We start from the raw sequence: 18479 nt of genomic DNA on the forward strand, positions 1-18479 counted from the left end.
TTCTTAAAATTTCATGAAACTTGCCTTTGAACCACCCTTTATACGTTTATGGATATATGAAATTGCATTCGGAAATATTTCCACTCGGCTGCTAAGTGAAAGCTTTTGACAGCTGTTACTGCTCTCCGATGCTCTGTTTTGTTTACACACAATCGATAGGTGGGTGGTGTGTCGGGAAAGCTGCACGAAATCACTTGCATCGGCACGAAGCTCTGCTTCTTTGTTTTTTATCAATATTGCACACACACAGTTTGCTGCGTTGATATGCAACAGGTTGTTATGATTTGTTACGCTTATCGTTAAGTGGACTGAGAGCGAAAGAACAGATAAGTAATTTATTGTTGTTGTTGTTGCATATTCGCATTTATTTATGTTGGCGATGACAGTCGAAAGCCTGTTGGTTTCCTATCGTTGCGCTGCGTTGTCGATTATAGTGTGTGTGATTAATGTTTGGAACATTTTTATAAGTATCACTTGTTATGAATTGTAGTATTTGATATTATATACTTAAAAATATTTGAAAAGGAGTGCTAATAGTGTATAAATTTTCAGCATATCTTTGTTTTGTATATGTTATATAAACTTTTGAACTGGAATTTATAGATAATACTTTACTTAGTAGTTGCTGTTCTACTAAAATGATCTTACGACCAGTGCAAGATGGTTGATTGTGAAATAGTTGCATACATTTAGGCAGTCACTTAAATTAATTTCCTGTATTCTTTCTAGCAAAGCGGATATGCTACGCTAATTAGATATTACTATTATAGTTAGAGATGGTTGGTATAGTTGCGCGAGTTCGTCTCGCGTTAATAGACGGCATGCTGGCTTGGACTGCGCTTGATATCGTGCGAAAAGCTGTTATTACTCGGATTGCAGAAAGCATATGCAGTGCTTTTATTGGTCTTGCAGGTTGAAGTTAACTTTTTTAAGCAGCTGTAAGAGTATGCATTTAAAACTTATTGGAATTTTTTTTAATATATTTCCGATATTCATTGTTTTTTGTGGCAATAAAAATCAATGTCGATCATTTCGCGATATGTGGACTCTCAATGGTCTGCTATCGATTAAGAAAGTCAACATCTTCTAAAGTAAATTACAAAAATTAAAAGACAAGTAAATCTCATGAGCGAACAAAATAACGAGAGAATAAGGACCTGTGCGCCGAAGCAAATTTTAAGTTCACATAAAGCTTTCAAATGCGTGCTTTAAAGCTCCAGACAGTAACAGGATACGAATAGGAGTTGGCCAGCGTTTCAGTAGCAGTTACTCCTTCGTCAAATAAACAGCAAGTTGTCGGTGAGCGCATACCTAGTATAACGCCACCATTACCAACGGGTGCGGATGCAGCACCGAATTGCCTTCATATAAAAAGTGCAAGAAACTGCTGCATTTTCGGTAAGCGGCTTTCGAAAATAAATTTTTTGAAAATTTTCTCGTTGTATTGCTAAAAATTTATACCAAATTCTCGGTTACAAGACTTCGAGCGAAAATGTGTATTCGTTGCAAGTTTTCATTTTGAGATACAGAAAGTGAATCGGCTTAGCGGCCGATTTGTGTTATGGCCCGAGGTCAAGAGAGGCACGACAGAAATAGTTTGGGTGTGTAGAACAATGGCAAATTCATATAAATTATGAAATGTGTGCACTTTATTGTGTGTAAATGGAAAGTGTTCAGTAATTTCTGAATTATGGGCTATTTCCATAAAGGATGTTGAGGTTATTTAGCTGATCAATTGAGCTTTATTGTGTTCGAGAAATTTTGTAGCAAAGAAAATTGCAAGGCGTGGAATAAATGTGCTAAGCATTTGAACTGTGAACCAAAAATGTTACGTTTTAAGTATAAAAATATTTTATGCGTATTTGTTTGTGAATTATACGTAGGGTTTCTCATCCCTTCAGCTTATGAAATTGCCGTTATAAATGTGCTGTGAACTATCTTTCTTGTTTACTGACAAGTTTTGTGAATTTTTCCGAAACATTCTGGAACAATAATTGGCAAATAACAATATCTAAAACATGTTTGAAGTCGCTTCCGTAGGCTTGATGCATTTTCCTACTGTTTCCAATTATTCCAAATATTGTATATGTACAAGTATATTTAAAGGAGCGAAAGTGGAAAATATAAATTTACTCGAAATAAGTTTCAATCTGAACTACCAGTTTTATAGCCTGAACAGAGAATTTCAAGTTGCACCTAGGTACCGTATATTTAGACCCCCGCACGTATGGTTGACTTTTGGTCGAAAATTCTTATATAACTAATATCAGGATTTTCGAACATCAGGCTGATTCTAATCTACATATATGATTGGTTTCGCTGGCTTTGATTCTTGCATCAGTTGCACCCGAACTTAGTCCTTCCTTACTTGTTATTAGATAATTTTTTTGGTTATGGACCATAGCAAAGATAGTTAAATAATACAGGATTGAATGGTAATCGGAGGAAAATATTCTCAAAAAAATATCTTAATACCTTCAATATAGCTTTACTACTATAAAATATTGATGACATCGAAAAGCTTGCATTGTTCTGTAAAAATAGAGAAAAAAGCATTCCTAAATACGGTAAAATATTATTTAGATATTATTCTGATTGTAACTACATTTATGGCTGTCAAATCAAATTCAGTTCACCTTTCACTCTATAAAATCGAATAAGTTGCTTTAAACCGCTATCCATGTTGTAATGCAGGCGTGAATGTCGGTGGGTGTGTATATATGTATGCTATATACTATGAACCTATTCAGTCTCAATTGTCCCTGTGTCGTGCCAATGAGGAAAAGCCTTCAGTTGTTTGCAGGTCAAATAGATACTTTTACTGTTTTTTATTTGTTGCAGCTGGCAGAAGCAAAGAAAAATGTCATAAATTACAACAACTGAAACAGTAATAATCACATTTTGTCACTGGAAAATGACCTAAGTGCACATTGAACTTGGTGAGCCGACAACTTAGCCACACTTTAGTCACATAAGCCCATCCACTATGACAAATTGATTGTGAGGCTTTCAAAGTGTCGCAAAGCCGCTGTGGCCTGACTTACCGCCCGCCGTTTGCCTTCGCCGTGGCCTTACAATGTGTACCGTCATTTATTGTTTTTGCACTTTTACTTTCTGTGTGTTTGTCTTTGTTTGCGCTTTTCCGCTTTGCTTTCCCTTTCCAAATGAGCGGCAATAGACACTAACATAATATGTGTGTGTACAATTTTCATTTTGCCTTTCAGTGTCAAGTCGTTGCAGCCTTACAACGGCTCACTTGTGTGCGGTTAGTCATAACACTTGGCAGCGTACGGCGTGGCGTATACGCAACACAACAAACCTACAGACATAATTGGCGCGCAAACTTGAAGCCTACAGCAGCGCAGTACGCACCTATTTCCATTGTAGGACATTGAAAATGGCTTGCCCCTTTTTTCGTCGCAGCGACTCGTTGGCGCGTCAGCCATCGGTTTGTGCGGAAACGAGCAACAACACTTGGCAATTGGAGGATGAAGAGCAGTCGGGCGATGCGTTGACACTGACACATTTGCAAATGGCCATACAGCTGCTCACAGCGCCATCGGTAAGTGAACACATAAACACACCATACAATACTATATAGAATTCGAAAGTTTACTTTGTAATTACGATAAGTTCCGATATTTATTAACCAATAATTATTGCAATAGTATAAAAGTTACTTTGGGTCGTCAACGTTTATGTGCTTAATTGGTATTACTAGGGTATATTAAAACTTTTTACTCCTACTCCTTCGCCGCCTTACTCCTTCTCCAATCATCATAAACTCTCGTAAAAGCACGTTGGTTCAAAGAGTTCAAAAAGAGAGCTGAAAGAGTCTTTGGTTATAGTTACGAGGTTAGATATGTCAAACAAGTGAATTCATGCTTAAGATCTGTTGACTGGTTCCTATAGACGAGAAAATAAGTTTTGAAATTATTAGAATCGATTCCAAGTTTTAACTTATTGAGATAGTAACGTTAGCGAATGGAGACGCTAAAACATTATCGGACCGCGTCTAACATATATTTTAACTAAACTGGCGGACTCATAACACACACGTTAATTTTGTTTTACTGAAAATATGAGATGTATGCCCAGAGCATAATGTAATTATGGAGGAAACCCTTACCCGTCTGAAGAACAACAAAGCAGTCGGCGCCGACGGATTGCCGGCCGAGCTATTTAAATACGGCGGCAAAGAACTGGTAAAAAGCATGCATCAGCTTCTTTTTAGAATATGGTCGGACAAAAACATGTCCGACGATTGGAATATAAGTATGATCTGCCCAATCCACAAAAAAGGGGACCTCACAATCTGCGCCAAATAACGTGGGATAAGCCTCCTCAACATCGCGTATAAAGTTCTATCGAGCGTACTGTGTGAAAGATTAAAATCCACCGTCAGCAAACTGCTTGGACTTTATAAATGTGGCTTTGGGCCTGGAAAATCAACAACTGACGAGATATTCACCATACGCCAAACCTTGGAAAAAACCCGTGAAAAGCAGGTCGATACACACCAACTCTTGGTGGTTTTAAAAGCTGCTTTTGACAAGGCGATGTCTGAATTTGGTATCCCCGCAAAACTAATACGGCTATGTAAACTGACGTTGAGCAATACCAGAAAGCTCCGTCAGGATCGGGAAAGACCTCTCTTTGTCGTTCGATACCAAATGAAGTTTCAGACAAGGCGAGTCCCTATCGCGTGACTTTTTCAATCTACCGCTGGAGAAAATGATTCGAGATGCAGAGCTTAATCAAGCAAGTATAATCTTCTACAAGAGTGTACAGAAGCGAAGTAAATGGATCTGGTTGTGAACGGGGGCGAGACGAAATATCTCCTGTCATAAATCAAACAGTCGTCGCGTTCGCGACTTCGCATCTACGTAACTGTTATAATAACTTCGGAGTCGTTGATAATTTCGTCTATCTTGGAACCAGTATTAACAGCAACAACGATGACAGCCTCGAAATCCAACTATGGTGCAGAAGCATGGATGATGACAACATCTGATGAGACAGCCTTCGGATTTTTCGAGAGAAAAGTTCTGCGGAAGATTTATGGTCTTTTGCGCATTGGCAACGTCGAACGATGAGCTGTACGAGATATACGACGACATTGACATATGTAAGTAGACCTCCACTCCGTCGGAAAGACCAGTTGGAGAAGGACCTGGCTGCACTTAGAATCTCCAATTGGCGCCAAACATCAAAAAGGAAGAACGGCTGGCGCGCGGTCGTAAAGAAGATGAAGATATGTAGAAATATCAAAATTCACCTCCTGGTATCTAGTCTGTTACTATAAGTAATTTGCAAAACTATTATACTCTGTAGCAACATGTTGGAAGATTTGAAAAAGTAGATATTGTACTGTGAAGCTACAGTTCAAATTTTCAGTGGTCTAATCTCTTAAATACTTTTCTTGCAGAATTCTGATTTGAATACCGCTGTTACGTCGCTTATTGCCAAGTACAGTCAAAGTTGGCCGAAGATTTCCAAATTGTTAGTATAAGCAAAACATAAGTAACGGTACATTTGTGCTAGTCACAGCAATCTACCACGCTTTCTACTTTTCAGACGCATTGATTTGGACACACTGAAAAGTGTACCCAACTATGATTACTTGGCCGATATACAGGATATACTGCTGGAGATGGACGAATCGAGTGCTAGCGAAATTCTAGTGTTGCTCGGCGAGGAATTGATCACTTCGTGTTGCACTGGTATTATCGAGCGCGCCTTTCGTTGCCTCGGCACTGATCTGCAAGAGTTCCTTGGCTCACTAGATGGCGTTTATGATGTGCTAAAGCTGCAGGAGGTAAGAGGAATTCATTTTCATTTGCTAGTATATCATTCAAGGACTTGAAGGTTCCTTAAAAATATTTTCTGTTTGTGTAGAATTCAAAAACTCGTAAAACTATACGATACCATGGGTAAATCCCTCTACAGACAAGGTTGAATGCAAAAATAGTGGCAGACGGCGGATTAATCGATTTTTATCTTGAAATGATTTCTTTCAGCCATTTTAATTATATTTTAATCTCACATACCAGAGTTAATATACTGAACAATATTCTTCTGAACTCGAACTAGGGCCAACTGCCAAAGTGAATCTAACCAAACTCACGATGGTGATTTATTTCTTCCGAAGTTGACGTCAAGACAACACATTCTAGTCTTTCCAAATATCTTTTCCGCTAGGAACTAGGAAAAAAAATTTTTAGCAAGAGTTTGCTACATGCAAAGGTCAGCGACCAACCTGTCCCAACTTGCAAATTGGTTTCTTAAAAACATTTATTATCAACAAGACATCAATATACTTACCGGTTTTTTCTCTGTGGCACACGCAAAATATTAATTTATTAATTACCCACATAACTCTTTCAGGAAGACGTCACCGACACCGGTTTCGTGTGCGCAGGCGATGGTGAGCTAATATTCACCTCTGAACGTCCTGTAATCGCTTGGCTGCTACTCGGCTCATTGAAGGCTCTAACCCGAATGCTATACAATGTGCAGGTCAATATTAAAATAGAACCGGTCGAAGGTGATTCGCGTCGCTATCGCTATTTATTTTCGTTGGTCAAGGAGTACACTGGTTCAACGGTACCGTTGCAGCGCAGTAGCGTCGAGATGGTTAAACCAACAGTTTTGCCAGCGCAGCGGAATAACTCGAGCAAAGCTGCCGATTTGGCGATGAATTCGAACACCTTTTGCAAGGCATTCCCCTGGCATTTCATTATGAATGAGAAACTGGAATTGCTGCAAATGGGTAAGTCCTCACTTGTAACCATGATCTATGTATAAATATATATATATATAGGAGTTTACTTATACTTTGTTATTTCTAGGTCGCGGTTTCAGTAAACTATACAAGCCACATATAACCGAACACGGTTGTCAGGCGACCACTTACTTTGACTTTAAACGACCCAAAGGTTTGACCATGAAATTCCGCGATATCGCTCGTCGTACATACACACCATTTTTGATTGCTTTAAAGAGTCCACCAAACATCAGTGAGTTTCCGGCGAAGGTGAGTTAAAAAAACCATTTGAAAATATACATTTTGAAATAAAACGAAGGGTTGTTCGGTAAAAACGTTCGGTTATTTGTGAAGCTGTCATCCGCAATGTCATTAAGTGAGAGGAAAAGAACATTTCCTAAGATTTGCCATTACAACTGAAAAAAACCAGGTCCAGACTCATGCATGCCTTCCCTAAAATTTGCCATTACAACTGGAAAAAATCTATTGCATCGAACATAAAATGCTGGTATTTCGAAAATACAAATCTTGGTATTTATATAACCAATTAAAATAGAGAATTTTCGCTACCATGAATATAGGGAATTCCAACGGTCTTGTTGATCGCCTTATTCACTGATATCTTGGACAAAAGCACTAACATTTTAAGCAGCCTAAACGGAATCGTGAATTGAAAATTGTTGAACCGGTCATAAATGGTAGATATACTTGTAGCTGGTCGATCTGAACGATATATTCCTAGATGGTAACATTGGTCTGGTCTCCATGACAAATTTCGTGTCATTTCGTGTCGTGTTTCAAATAAAAAAATGGCTTTCCTTGATTTGGATCGGTTAGTTTGTATGGCATAGTGGTCCGAGCTAAATCATTTATTCGGCTATTGCAGAGATATTTTTAACAATAATCTTGGCCAAATCTCTTATCGAATGGAAAATTTTACCTTATAAGAAATTGATTTTGAACGACCAATTTGTATGACAGTTATACTTCTTCTTCTTTATTGGTGTACATAACTGGAGCTTCCAAGTGTATCCAGGTTCTTCTCCGCCTGGTCTTTCTCTGCTTCCCTTGTGGGAACTGCGTCGAACACTCTCAGAGCTGAAGTGTTTTCATGCATTCGGACGACATGACTTAGCCACCGAAGTCGCTGTCTCTTAATTCGCTGAACTATGTCAATGTCGTCGTTTATCTCGGACAGCTCATCGTTCTGTCGAACATTCATTACTCCGACTCAAGACAGACATGTTGTCATCGTCCATGCCTCTGCACCATATAGCAGGACGGGGACTTTTGAACGACTTGTAGAGTGTGACCTTTGTTCGTCGAGATGGAACTTTAGTTCTCAATTATCTACTCCGTTCAAAGCCGCACCTGTTGGCAAGAGTTATTCTGCGTTCGATTTCGATGATGGCGTTTTTGTTGATGTTAATGCTAGTACCAAGAGACGACTTCGAAGTTATAACTGCCAACAGTGACGTAGGAGCCAAGTCGAGAGTGCGATGACAGAAGATATTCCGTCTTGTCCTCGTTTACTACCAGACGCATTTGCCTCGGTTGTTTATCCAGTCTGGAGTAAACAGAACCAACGGCTGTTGAGGCCAATGATATCAATATTTCTCAGCGTCAGTTTACACAGTCGTGTTAGTTTTGAGGGGGTAAGACAGCTTTGCGCTGAGCCGAAAAAGACGCTTGGAAGAAAAAAACGTGTGCAAAATTTCAGATTGATATATCAAAGATTGAGGGACTATTTCGCGAGTATAAAATTCGAATGACGTGCATGATGCCTATTCAGCACCCCACGCTGATTATTGACTGTCTGACTACGCACCTAGGCCTTTGGGAGACCCATTGTGATACCACCGTGAATAAATTCCCTCACACTACTGTCTCCTCTTTGAAGAAACTCCTTGCTTCCGATGAACTTCGAGAGATTTCGATCTTTTTCAATGAGAGTTTTCTTATAACCTATCAATTGTGTCTTACGTTTTATGATTTATATATTGATGTTTTAGTTATATTTTTGAAGTAAAATATAAAGGTCTAAAACCTCAGCCAGATTTAAAGTAAACTGCAAGCCTCGTATTAATTACTGAGTTACAATACTTTAAGTAACAATAATAATAATTTGGATTGTATGGTATAGAATAAAGCATCATATTTTTTTCAACATATTATTTCGAGCATAATACTTTTAATAATTTTCAATAATGTACGAGTAATATTATTTTCACTATTCGAGGGTTTGGAAATCAAAGGACAAATGGTACATTGCCCTGAATCCAATTCGTTACTCTTCATGGGGTCACCATTTCTCGATGGTTTGGATGGTCTCACTTGTAATGGACTCTTCATATCGGATATTCCACTACACGATGCTACACGCGAAGTTATTTTGGTAGGCGAACAAGCACGTGCTCAGGATGGTTTGCGTCGTCGCATGGACAAATTGAAAAGCTCAATCGAAGAGGCCAATGCCGCCGTGGCTAAAGAGCGTAAAAAGAATGTCAGTCTATTGCATCTAATATTTCCAGCTGAGATAGCAGAACGCTTATGGTTGGGTGCCAGTATCGATGCCAAAACCTATCCGGATGTAACAATACTGTTCAGTGACATTGTTGGTTTTACCAGTATTTGTTCGCGTGCTACACCCTTCATGGTCATCAGTATGCTAGAGAGTTTGTATAAAGATTTCGATGAGTTCTGTGATCTCTTCGACGTGTACAAAGTGGAGACAATTGGCGATGCTTATTGCGTGGCTAGTGGTTTGCACCGAGCTTCGATCTATGATGCTCACAAGGTAGCATGGATGGCATTGAAGATGATCGTTGCTTGTGCCAAGCACATAACCCATGATGGTGAGTAAAAAATAATTATTAACTAATGTGGTTTGCTTTTTATTATTTTTAATGGCAAAATTATTCATATATGCAGCTGTTTGGAGACATCTTAAGTTTTTAGGTGTTCTCAGACCTTAGCTATAATCGTATTATAATACCTTCATCTTTAGAATGTGATTCAAATAACTCAGAAAGAACTTAGTTTGCATTTAAAATTGTTCTGTCTAACACCAATTGGGCAGAAGGCTCAATAGTCGTCGACCAACGCCTGCTAAGCGCTCGCGAGGTCCACTCTGATGGAGTGGGGTAGAGGTGCACCGTTATGCTAGCTCATCGGCTGTACAGTTTCCAGCGATTCTTCTGTTACCAGACACCCTAAACGAGTTTGATGATGATCGTATTTCAGGAGAGAACAGAAACCCCTCGACTAATTTTGAGTATTGAGTAAGAGTGAATGCTCACCACGCTGAAAGAGGCAACACTCCGGAGCAGTAAGTCCACTATCTTAAGAGCGGCTACTTCTGCCTGGAAAATACTATAGTACAGTGAAAGTAAAGCTAAGCTCGAGGGCGAGCTTCTTACAAAAGACTCTTCTCCAGCCTTCCCTTCAAGCTTCGAACCATCCGTGGAAAGGCACATTGCGCCTCTTCTCCAGAAACTTCTCCCAGTTCACATAACCTTTGTGTTTATGTGAGCGCAGAAACAGGCGCCAGGAATAACCTCCACAACGCAGCGGTCCAAGATTTCAGGGATGCAATTGAATAAATAGATTTTCAGGGAACTCTGTTTGCAATCCTTTATATACTTATTACATCTTCTCTGAGACTTAGAGCGGTCTTCACAACAATGCCCTGCCGGAAATATCCACAACTGCTTTGTGGAGAATGGCATTATGCGACATTGTTGGTGATGACGAAGTTGCGTTCAATATTCATATCGAGTGTAGCCTTTTCGACACCATCCACAAGACGAATACGTTAGAAACATTATTGGCTTGACTATGGTTTCGCAGTGCCAAAACGCCACCTTTGGTAACAGTCCCCAACTTTTCCCTATAGTTCCTCTATAGCAATATAAGGTAACCGATGCCTTCTTTACTCTCTCCGCAATATTTGGCCTCCCTGAAAGCTATCTATCAAGGATAAGTCCCAAGTATTTTACCTTATCATCAAGTTGAAGGCGCGAAAGTGTGAAAAAGGGGAGAGGGACCTCAGGGATTTTGTACTTCATGGTAAATAAAACTATTTCAGTTTTACTAGACTTGACACTTCTATTCGCTCAGTTGGATACGCTGAGCTACTCTTAGGTTACTCGTAGCCGGTACATACTTGTAAAATTTTTCCTTTTATCATATCAGCAACGTCGGAAGGGGAGGCTGTCACTTGAAAACCTCGTTCTTGGATTCTTTATTAGGACATTGACCACCTGGAGCTAGAGTAATATTCATTCAATTGTTCGCAGCCAGTTCAGCTTAGTAAGCAGTGTAGAGACCGCCATTTCGGAAAGCATTCATCGACTTCGACGATTTCTTTGATCTTTCCGGTCATTATTATCCATTGTATCCATTGACATGTCATTCATGTCCCGCCAATGTTCTTAAAGAATTGAACTTTCAATGCCAATATAAGTATATGTTCCTTATACGGCAATTTACTCACATTTTGGTCCTGTTCTACTAAAATTTTAATAAACAAGCTTAGTGAACCCAAAAACTTTATTTTAGAATAGATCATCTGTATCTCTGTTTATGTATTGAATTTACGCCCCCAAAGAATGACTCCATCTTGCTATATTTTCTAGTAATATAAAAAAAGCATTCGGATCACTTATCCGAATTCCGTATCATCCGAAAACGATTGGAGATTTCCAAACCTAAAATCCGGCGTTTTTGCTTTGTAGCATGGCCAACAAGATGAAAATGCTATTTGATGGTAGTGAAAGTTCTTTTTCCAAATTTGAATCACAAACTATCGACAACCGTCCCTGTACCGCGACTTTTCTTTTCATAAAGTTTGTATTTTCAGATCAAGAAATCCAGATGCGCATTGGTCTGCACACCGGCACAGTGTTGGCTGGAGTCGTTGGTCGCAAAATGCCGCGTTATTGCCTTTTCGGGCATAATGTCACCATAGCCAATAAGTTTGAGTCCGGTAGCGAGGCTTGCAAAATAAACGTCAGCCCAACAACGAAGGAGTAAGTTTTAATTTATATAAACCACTCATAAGAAATACCTAAAAGCTTTCTACTTTATACTCGTAGCTGGCTGGTCAAATATCCTGGTTTCGAGTTTGACTTGAAAGCACGAGATCCTTCCTGCTTGCCCAAAGAGTTTCCGGATACAAGTGGCGACAAGACATGCTACTTCCTTGAAGGTTATCGTCATCCAACACTAAGCGCGCATTCGCCCCTAGTGGAGCACATCAGCGAGGCGCTGAAGTCCATTTCGGAGCAATAAAGAAAAAAAGGAAACAGTCAAAAAGAAACAATATTTACGATAAAGAATGATATTATATCCAATAAAAAAGCAAAGTTGACGAATAAGGACGATTGAGGCATGCCACATAACTAAGTGTCGACACAATGCCGCACCCTGTAAGCAAAAGCCGAAACTTTCAATGTTATATTTATTGTTGTTTGCTCATAAATATCGCCGATAAAGCACAATCCATTTTGAGCTGTTAAAGGAACAAATCAAAAACTCAATAAAGCATAAGTGGCCAAAGCCCAAATAACAAGTACCATATAGAGGATGCGATATTTTATTTTGAAGGCTATTAGTTTCTGCAACCGTTATTTTACTATTTTATTTAATAATCACATATTACTTGATTCCAATATTGGAGGACAAATGAGTAATCGTCAGGTATATTCTTCGTCAGACAAGTTGTCATCTGTTGTGCCATCTCCTCGCTATTTTTACCCTGGAGGAAATAGGCATTAGCAAGATGTGCGCAGTTCCTTATAACCCGCCCGTTGTGTGCCGTTAAACGAGCCGATCCTGCAAAGCTGTGTATAATTTCCGACGCCTAAAATAATGAAAGCAAAGGAAAGACACTATTAAACCCTTTCAACATACATATATTACAATAAAGTCTAGTCAATTAACGGTTATGAGTTCGTAACACTTTAAAATAGTCGAGGTATATAGCGATTTATTTGTAACTAAACGATCGGAGTGATGATAGTTAATGATTTTGGAATGTCTGTCAACCCGTCTGTCTGGCTGTGTGAACCACAACTCGAGTTGGCATATTTTGATGTAATTCCTTAAGAGAACATTTCGGTAATTGCTTTACCTTACCTCGTGTGGTAGATTGGACGGTTATTGGACGACTACTGTCATAATTTCAGCCGAATTGGACTCGTTTTGTTTTGATAGCACGTATCCGCGAATTCTAAGAAAATGGAAAGAGTTCTTAGAAAAGAAACTGCGAAGCGAAATCAAGAGACGCTTGGGTGCTGTAAACGGCGACACCTTTTCTTGTATGGCGACCATAAAAATTTGGTTTAACGAATTTTCATGGAAGATAACGTGACGGAATTCCATGTTATATTTTCTGAACGCTAACTTAATTGGCGAAATAGATGAGACAGTAGGCAGCATCGCTAAATACCACATGGGTGTCGCGTTTGCTCCCAACGGACAACAAGCGGACATGTCAGACCTCTTTACAGAAAAGTATAAAATTTAAGCACAATCCGAAGATGATTCTACATCAAGTCTCGCCGTCGAGGAAAACTGAATCCACTGATACATATCAGAGACCAATTAGTAGTCGACCTAGTGGACTTCCGCCCGGTGGATATGCTTCAAGAAAGCGAAGGATCGGCCGAAAAGTTGAGAGACGCCATTTAATGGAATTCTTGTGTTCTACAACTGAAGAGATCCTATGTTCAATGCGAATCGAGGTCGAATTGCAAAAAAACTACGATCCTACTTGGTGAGGAAATATTACAAAGGCAATGCACCCCGCTCTCACTCCAACCAAATTTGTAGTATTTAAACTCATTCCAAAGAAGATTAAACAAAGAGTCTCGCCCGGCGAGAAAAACTGGATCCACTGAAACACAACAGAGACCAAGAAATAGTCGACTCAGCGGACTACCGGCCGCTCCCAAGAAGGCCGATCTTTCATCAGCCGAAAAGGTGAGAGCCACCATTTTATGGAATTCGTATGATCTACATCTGAAGAGCGCCTATGTCCAATGCGAATCAAGGTCGAATTGTAAAAGCAACGTTCCAACTTGGCGAAGAAATAATATAAAGGCAATGCCACTCGCTCTCGACCCCACTAAATTTGTAGAATTAAGCTACGAACTGCAGACCTATGTATCGTATTCTCCAGATTTGAGCCAAAAGAGACAGCCACGGAAGCTTTCTTTATTGATCTCCAGAAAACTTATTTTTCTGTCGGGTTAAATATATTGAAACATCGCTGGATCAAATGTATCAAGCCATTTCATTAGTTAAATACTTATCGCATAGCCCTCGTGTACAGTTTTAAAATTGTTTTCGCCAATTCTGTTCTCCAATCTATATTATGTAGGCTTGTATTTTATAAAACGGAAAAACTTACATCAATTCGTCCATAACTGTCAATGTAGTGTAACTGTGAATATATACAAAGCGCAAATACTGGTGATTTCATGTCCACAGTATCTTCCTTTAACACAGCGGAACAAAATCGATATGGTTCAACACCAGGTTCCCGATATAGAGGTAAGGGCTAAGAATCATACATAAAGAAAAATATACAAACTTAAATAATAAAGGTGAAACTCATCGCCTACTTCTTCAAATGGCAACTGCTCCAATCGCACGTCGTAGTAAAATAAGGAATTGAAACCCAATTCACAATCTTGACGGAGCTTCATCCACATTTCGTAATATGGCTCACATTTCCCATTCATTTCGCCTGTCTTATACAATGCATCTAAGCAATTCGTGGACAAGTTTTGATGCCCACGTAAATTCCATAACATCGCGAGCAAACGGTCAGACTACAAGAGTACGAAGATAAAATAAGAATAATTAAATGAGTTACCAAGCCAAGAGTCTACATATGTACATACATACTTACATCCCAACCCAACGTGTCAAGCCGTATGAGTCCCACGCGACGCAGAAAACATTTTACATAGCAATGTGTGTCGTGTGCCTCCGCTTCGTTACTGAAAATTTGCACTCCCCAATTGACATTCGCTCTTGGCAGATCGCGGCTGCAGCGATGCTTTGCATAACGTACAACCTCTGGCATTAGGCCCGGAAAGACGCTCGGATCTTCAACGTCACTGAATACTTCACTTTCAGCTTCCTTCGATATATTAGCATTCACATAATCCACTTGTATGCCGCTCAGAGCTGTGCTGTTGGAGTTCTCAGTGTTCGTGTAGAACGCCAAAGCGGAATTGGGTAGGTGTAAAAAAATATCCGAAAGGCAAAAGAAAATTAACGCGTTCATTTAAGCGACTGAAGATAGAAGTGGAGATTTCACTTTTGTGTCTGTTAAAATTGGAAAACTTCAGAATATTTTTTTTATATTTCAGAGTTGACGTATGTACATACATATGTATGGGGCCTGAAAAACTACCTTTTTCTTAAGTGAGCTTGTAGAAACTGTTTCTGATAAAAGCTATGTGTTTCATAGTTCATAATTCGTTGGACAAATGGATCGTAAATTTTGGTGTTAATAAAAAAAGATATATGAAAGAGAGGAATGAAAATCAGTCAGCTAGAAATACTATGACTCCAATAATTTCGTGTGAATGGAATAATTTTCATCGAATATCTCGAAAAACGGAAAGTCACTTTACTCCGCTGGAAAGAGTTCTATCGACAATGAGGGAGTAACTTCAAGACTAAGAGGTATTTTGAAATGAAAAATAAAAAAAACGGTCTCAAAAAGTTGGATGACCGTTATAAACGCTTTATCGCTTCTAATAGCAACTATAAGGAAAAATAAAACCGAGTTTTACGAATACAATTTCTTTGAACCGATTCGTCTTACTGCAATATAGCACCAGATGTATCGTATAGTAAGTTTCTCAAATTCTTGGAGCCATGTACAGTTGCGTGCAACTAATTATTTTCTCTTCGATTTTGAAACTTCGCCATACTTACAAGAAAAGTAAGGATATATTTAAACCAATAGTTGCAGATTAGCTCATCTTGAAAAACAGTTCAATAGAAACTTCTTTTTCGTCTCTTCTACTGGCGTATACACTGCACGCTAGTCGTTTCTTTTTTTCGCTATTGGGCACCAATTCGAAATAACATGCCAGCAGCCAGATCCTTCTCCATCTGATCATTCAGCGGCTGCTGAATCGAAAACCTTCAAAGCTGGAGTGTTCTCTCCTTATTCGCTTAACTATGTCAATGTTCCCGTATATCAAATGTGGGGTCTTTCGTACAAGGCGGTTGTTTCTTTTTCATTGGGAGTGGCTTTTACGTATCAGGTCTCAAGCCCAGCGCACTACCTGCTAGGTAGTATAAAGCTTTATAGGCATTTTAATAGCGAGCCGCTTGTTTCAAGAACGGCGAAGCTGCAATTAGACTTCAGCGAAACCTTAAACCGAATATGTCGTACTGGCTACAACTGTACTGCTTACCCAAAAGCATAACTATACCCCATTGCAATATCTTGTAACAAAATCATTTCTATCGATTACCTCTTGACATCTGCGTTGCTTTGATCCCACTAATCTTTGCCATATTTCTTATGGAATCGCTTCTCACTATTTTTTCGATATTTCGTACAATTTGTCAAAAATTTTATTTATTGCTGTACCTTTTTTCAGGTGAGGTTATTGATTTGCTTAAGGTTTGGACTGCAAGAAAAACAGTCAAAAGCGAAACCATTGCCATATTTCGGATCATTATTGTTCTGGTACATGTTTCGTCAGAAAACAATTCCTTTTTTCCATTCAATTGTTGTTGTTGTCCAGTGGCGGTATTTTTAGTGAACTTCAATCGAGTTTTCGATCCGAAAATAGCGACTTTTTCTGGGAAATCACTTCACATAGTCCTACTTCTCTCAATCGCTTTCTATGTCTGGTGAGGTTTTCTTTTTTTGGTTCCTTAGCCCAAAATTCGAAGATCTAATATTTACGGAGCGCGTCATTGTTAATTAGTTGCACGCAAGTGTAGTACCAGAGACCACCTCACTACGCCAAATAGCAAATTTCTCAATGTTATATCGAACTATGAAACATTCTACGAACAAGAATCAGTACGATGAATCAATCAGAAATGTATCACTACCAAGTATAAAATGATCTAGTTAAAATAGAGAATTATTTAGGTTAGGTTCCGCGGAAGACTTATGGTCCTTTGCGGTTTGGCAACGGCCAATATCGCATTCGATGGAACGATGAGCTGTACGAGTTATACGACGATATTGCCTTAGTTCAGCGAATTAAGAGACAACGACTGCGTTGGCTAGGTCATGTCGTCCGTATGAATGAAAACACTCCAGCTCTGAAAGTGACCTATGCAATACCCTCCGGAGGAAGCAGAGGAAGAAGAAGACCTTCACTCTATTGGAGAGATCAGATGGAGAAGGACCTGGCTGCACTTGGTATCTCGAACTGGCGCCAAATTGCTAAAAAAAAGAAACGACTGGCGCGCTGTTCTTAACTCTGCTATAACCGCGTAAGTGGTGTCTACGCCATTAAAGACGAAGAAGATTTAGGTTATTGATTGTAACGGTACCATAATTTAGCCATTATGGAAGTTAATGGTCGTGTTTGCTTATATATCATATTTTTATACAAAGGAGTAACACGTTCCTTTGTAATACGCAGTTTTCTTTATGTGAAACTCAATGGCGGCCGAGGCCGTTATTTTTATAGTAATTTGTGTCAATTCTCGAGTCAAACTGGAACCTCGTGAATATACAAGTACTATAGATTCAATTTGTGTTTGAGTAAAAAAGTGGACGGTTTACTTGAGAGCTGGGCTGGGCTTATTTTTGGCTCCGCAAATGAATTAACGTAACTCTTTTTTTTACCGATTTTTAAATAACAATACGAATAATTTCTGAATTTATTAGAACACTTTGAATGTATTAGTTCTTGAAATGATTTTTTTCCTAAACAGAATTTTTCGCAAAATAATGATTTCACAGTCACAGCTAACTTATAACTGAAACTTTAGTATGAATTTTAGAATTGTCTCTGCATTTCATAAAAAATATATTTTAAGATAACAAAGATAACAATAACATGTAGTTTACTGTCAACAAAACAAAATGTGTTTTATGTTTATATTTTTGAAGGGAGCACTGTGCGTAATGAATAAACACAAGCGTTGAGTAATTAGAACTTGTTTCAAGTCAGACATAAAAACATGGCATTAAATAACCGGTTATTCAATAATACCAACTCGTAAGATAGAGCTTAATTCAAACGCAGTTGAAGATTAGATGACCAAATTGTACGAACCTAAGAAAAGTGGACGTAAGTATACCATCGTATAAAGAATGGTGTCCAAACAAGCGGAACCAGTATATTCGAAACATTAGAACTTATATCGCAATAATCGTTTTTAAAATAGGTAGGTCTACTTATGTCTCAGATGGCCTATCCGTTGAGTCCAATTTTCGATGACTCGTCTGAGCATTTCGAGTGCTAACTGACGAATGAAATGCGTGATGTTTTGTTCCAGGGTCTGAATCGAAACGGAATTGTACGCTAGACTTTAGACTTAACATATTCTCACCGGATAAAGTCTAACGGTATGAGATCTTACGATCTTGGTATCAATCGACCGGCCCAAACGTGATTATCTGCTCACCGAAGTCTTCTCTCAATAAATCCATTGATTGATGCGAAATAGGGAAAGTGGCGCCGTCTTGTTGACACCAAATGTCACCGCA

General features: G+C 39.0%; 2 protein-coding genes and 1 long non-coding RNA gene across 3 annotated transcripts; 2 read left to right on the forward strand and 1 right to left on the reverse strand.

The window, feature by feature from the left end:
- Positions 1-1254: 1254 nt before the first annotated feature.
- LOC126756711 (head-specific guanylate cyclase) lies at positions 1255-12348 on the forward strand. The gene is made up of 9 exons (XM_050469968.1): positions 1255-1398; positions 3225-3562; positions 5429-5502; positions 5578-5818; positions 6388-6772; positions 6852-7036; positions 9006-9621; positions 11628-11796; positions 11863-12348. Exons 2-9 carry the CDS (start codon positions 3398-3400, stop codon positions 12056-12058), a joined length of 2031 nt encoding a protein of 676 aa, XP_050325925.1. The 5' UTR covers positions 1255-1398; positions 3225-3397; the 3' UTR covers positions 12059-12348.
- LOC126756892 (uncharacterized) lies at positions 12347-17630 on the reverse strand. The gene is made up of 5 exons (XM_050470388.1): positions 17550-17630; positions 14685-15106; positions 14395-14604; positions 14181-14330; positions 12347-12629 (listed from the first exon to the last, which is right to left on the reverse strand). Exons 2-5 carry the CDS (start codon positions 15063-15065, stop codon positions 12411-12413), a joined length of 960 nt encoding a protein of 319 aa, XP_050326345.1. The 5' UTR covers positions 15066-15106; positions 17550-17630; the 3' UTR covers positions 12347-12410.
- LOC126756908 (uncharacterized) lies at positions 14930-15597 on the forward strand. Its single transcript, XR_007666652.1, has 2 exons — positions 14930-15016; positions 15151-15597. It is a non-coding gene; the product is annotated as an uncharacterized LOC126756908 (long non-coding RNA).
- Positions 17631-18479: the final 849 nt, after the last annotated feature.

Source organism: Bactrocera neohumeralis, chromosome 2, assembly GCF_024586455.1.
Source record: "Bactrocera neohumeralis isolate Rockhampton chromosome 2, APGP_CSIRO_Bneo_wtdbg2-racon-allhic-juicebox.fasta_v2, whole genome shotgun sequence".
Lineage (NCBI taxonomy): Eukaryota > Metazoa > Arthropoda > Insecta > Diptera > Tephritidae > Bactrocera > Bactrocera neohumeralis.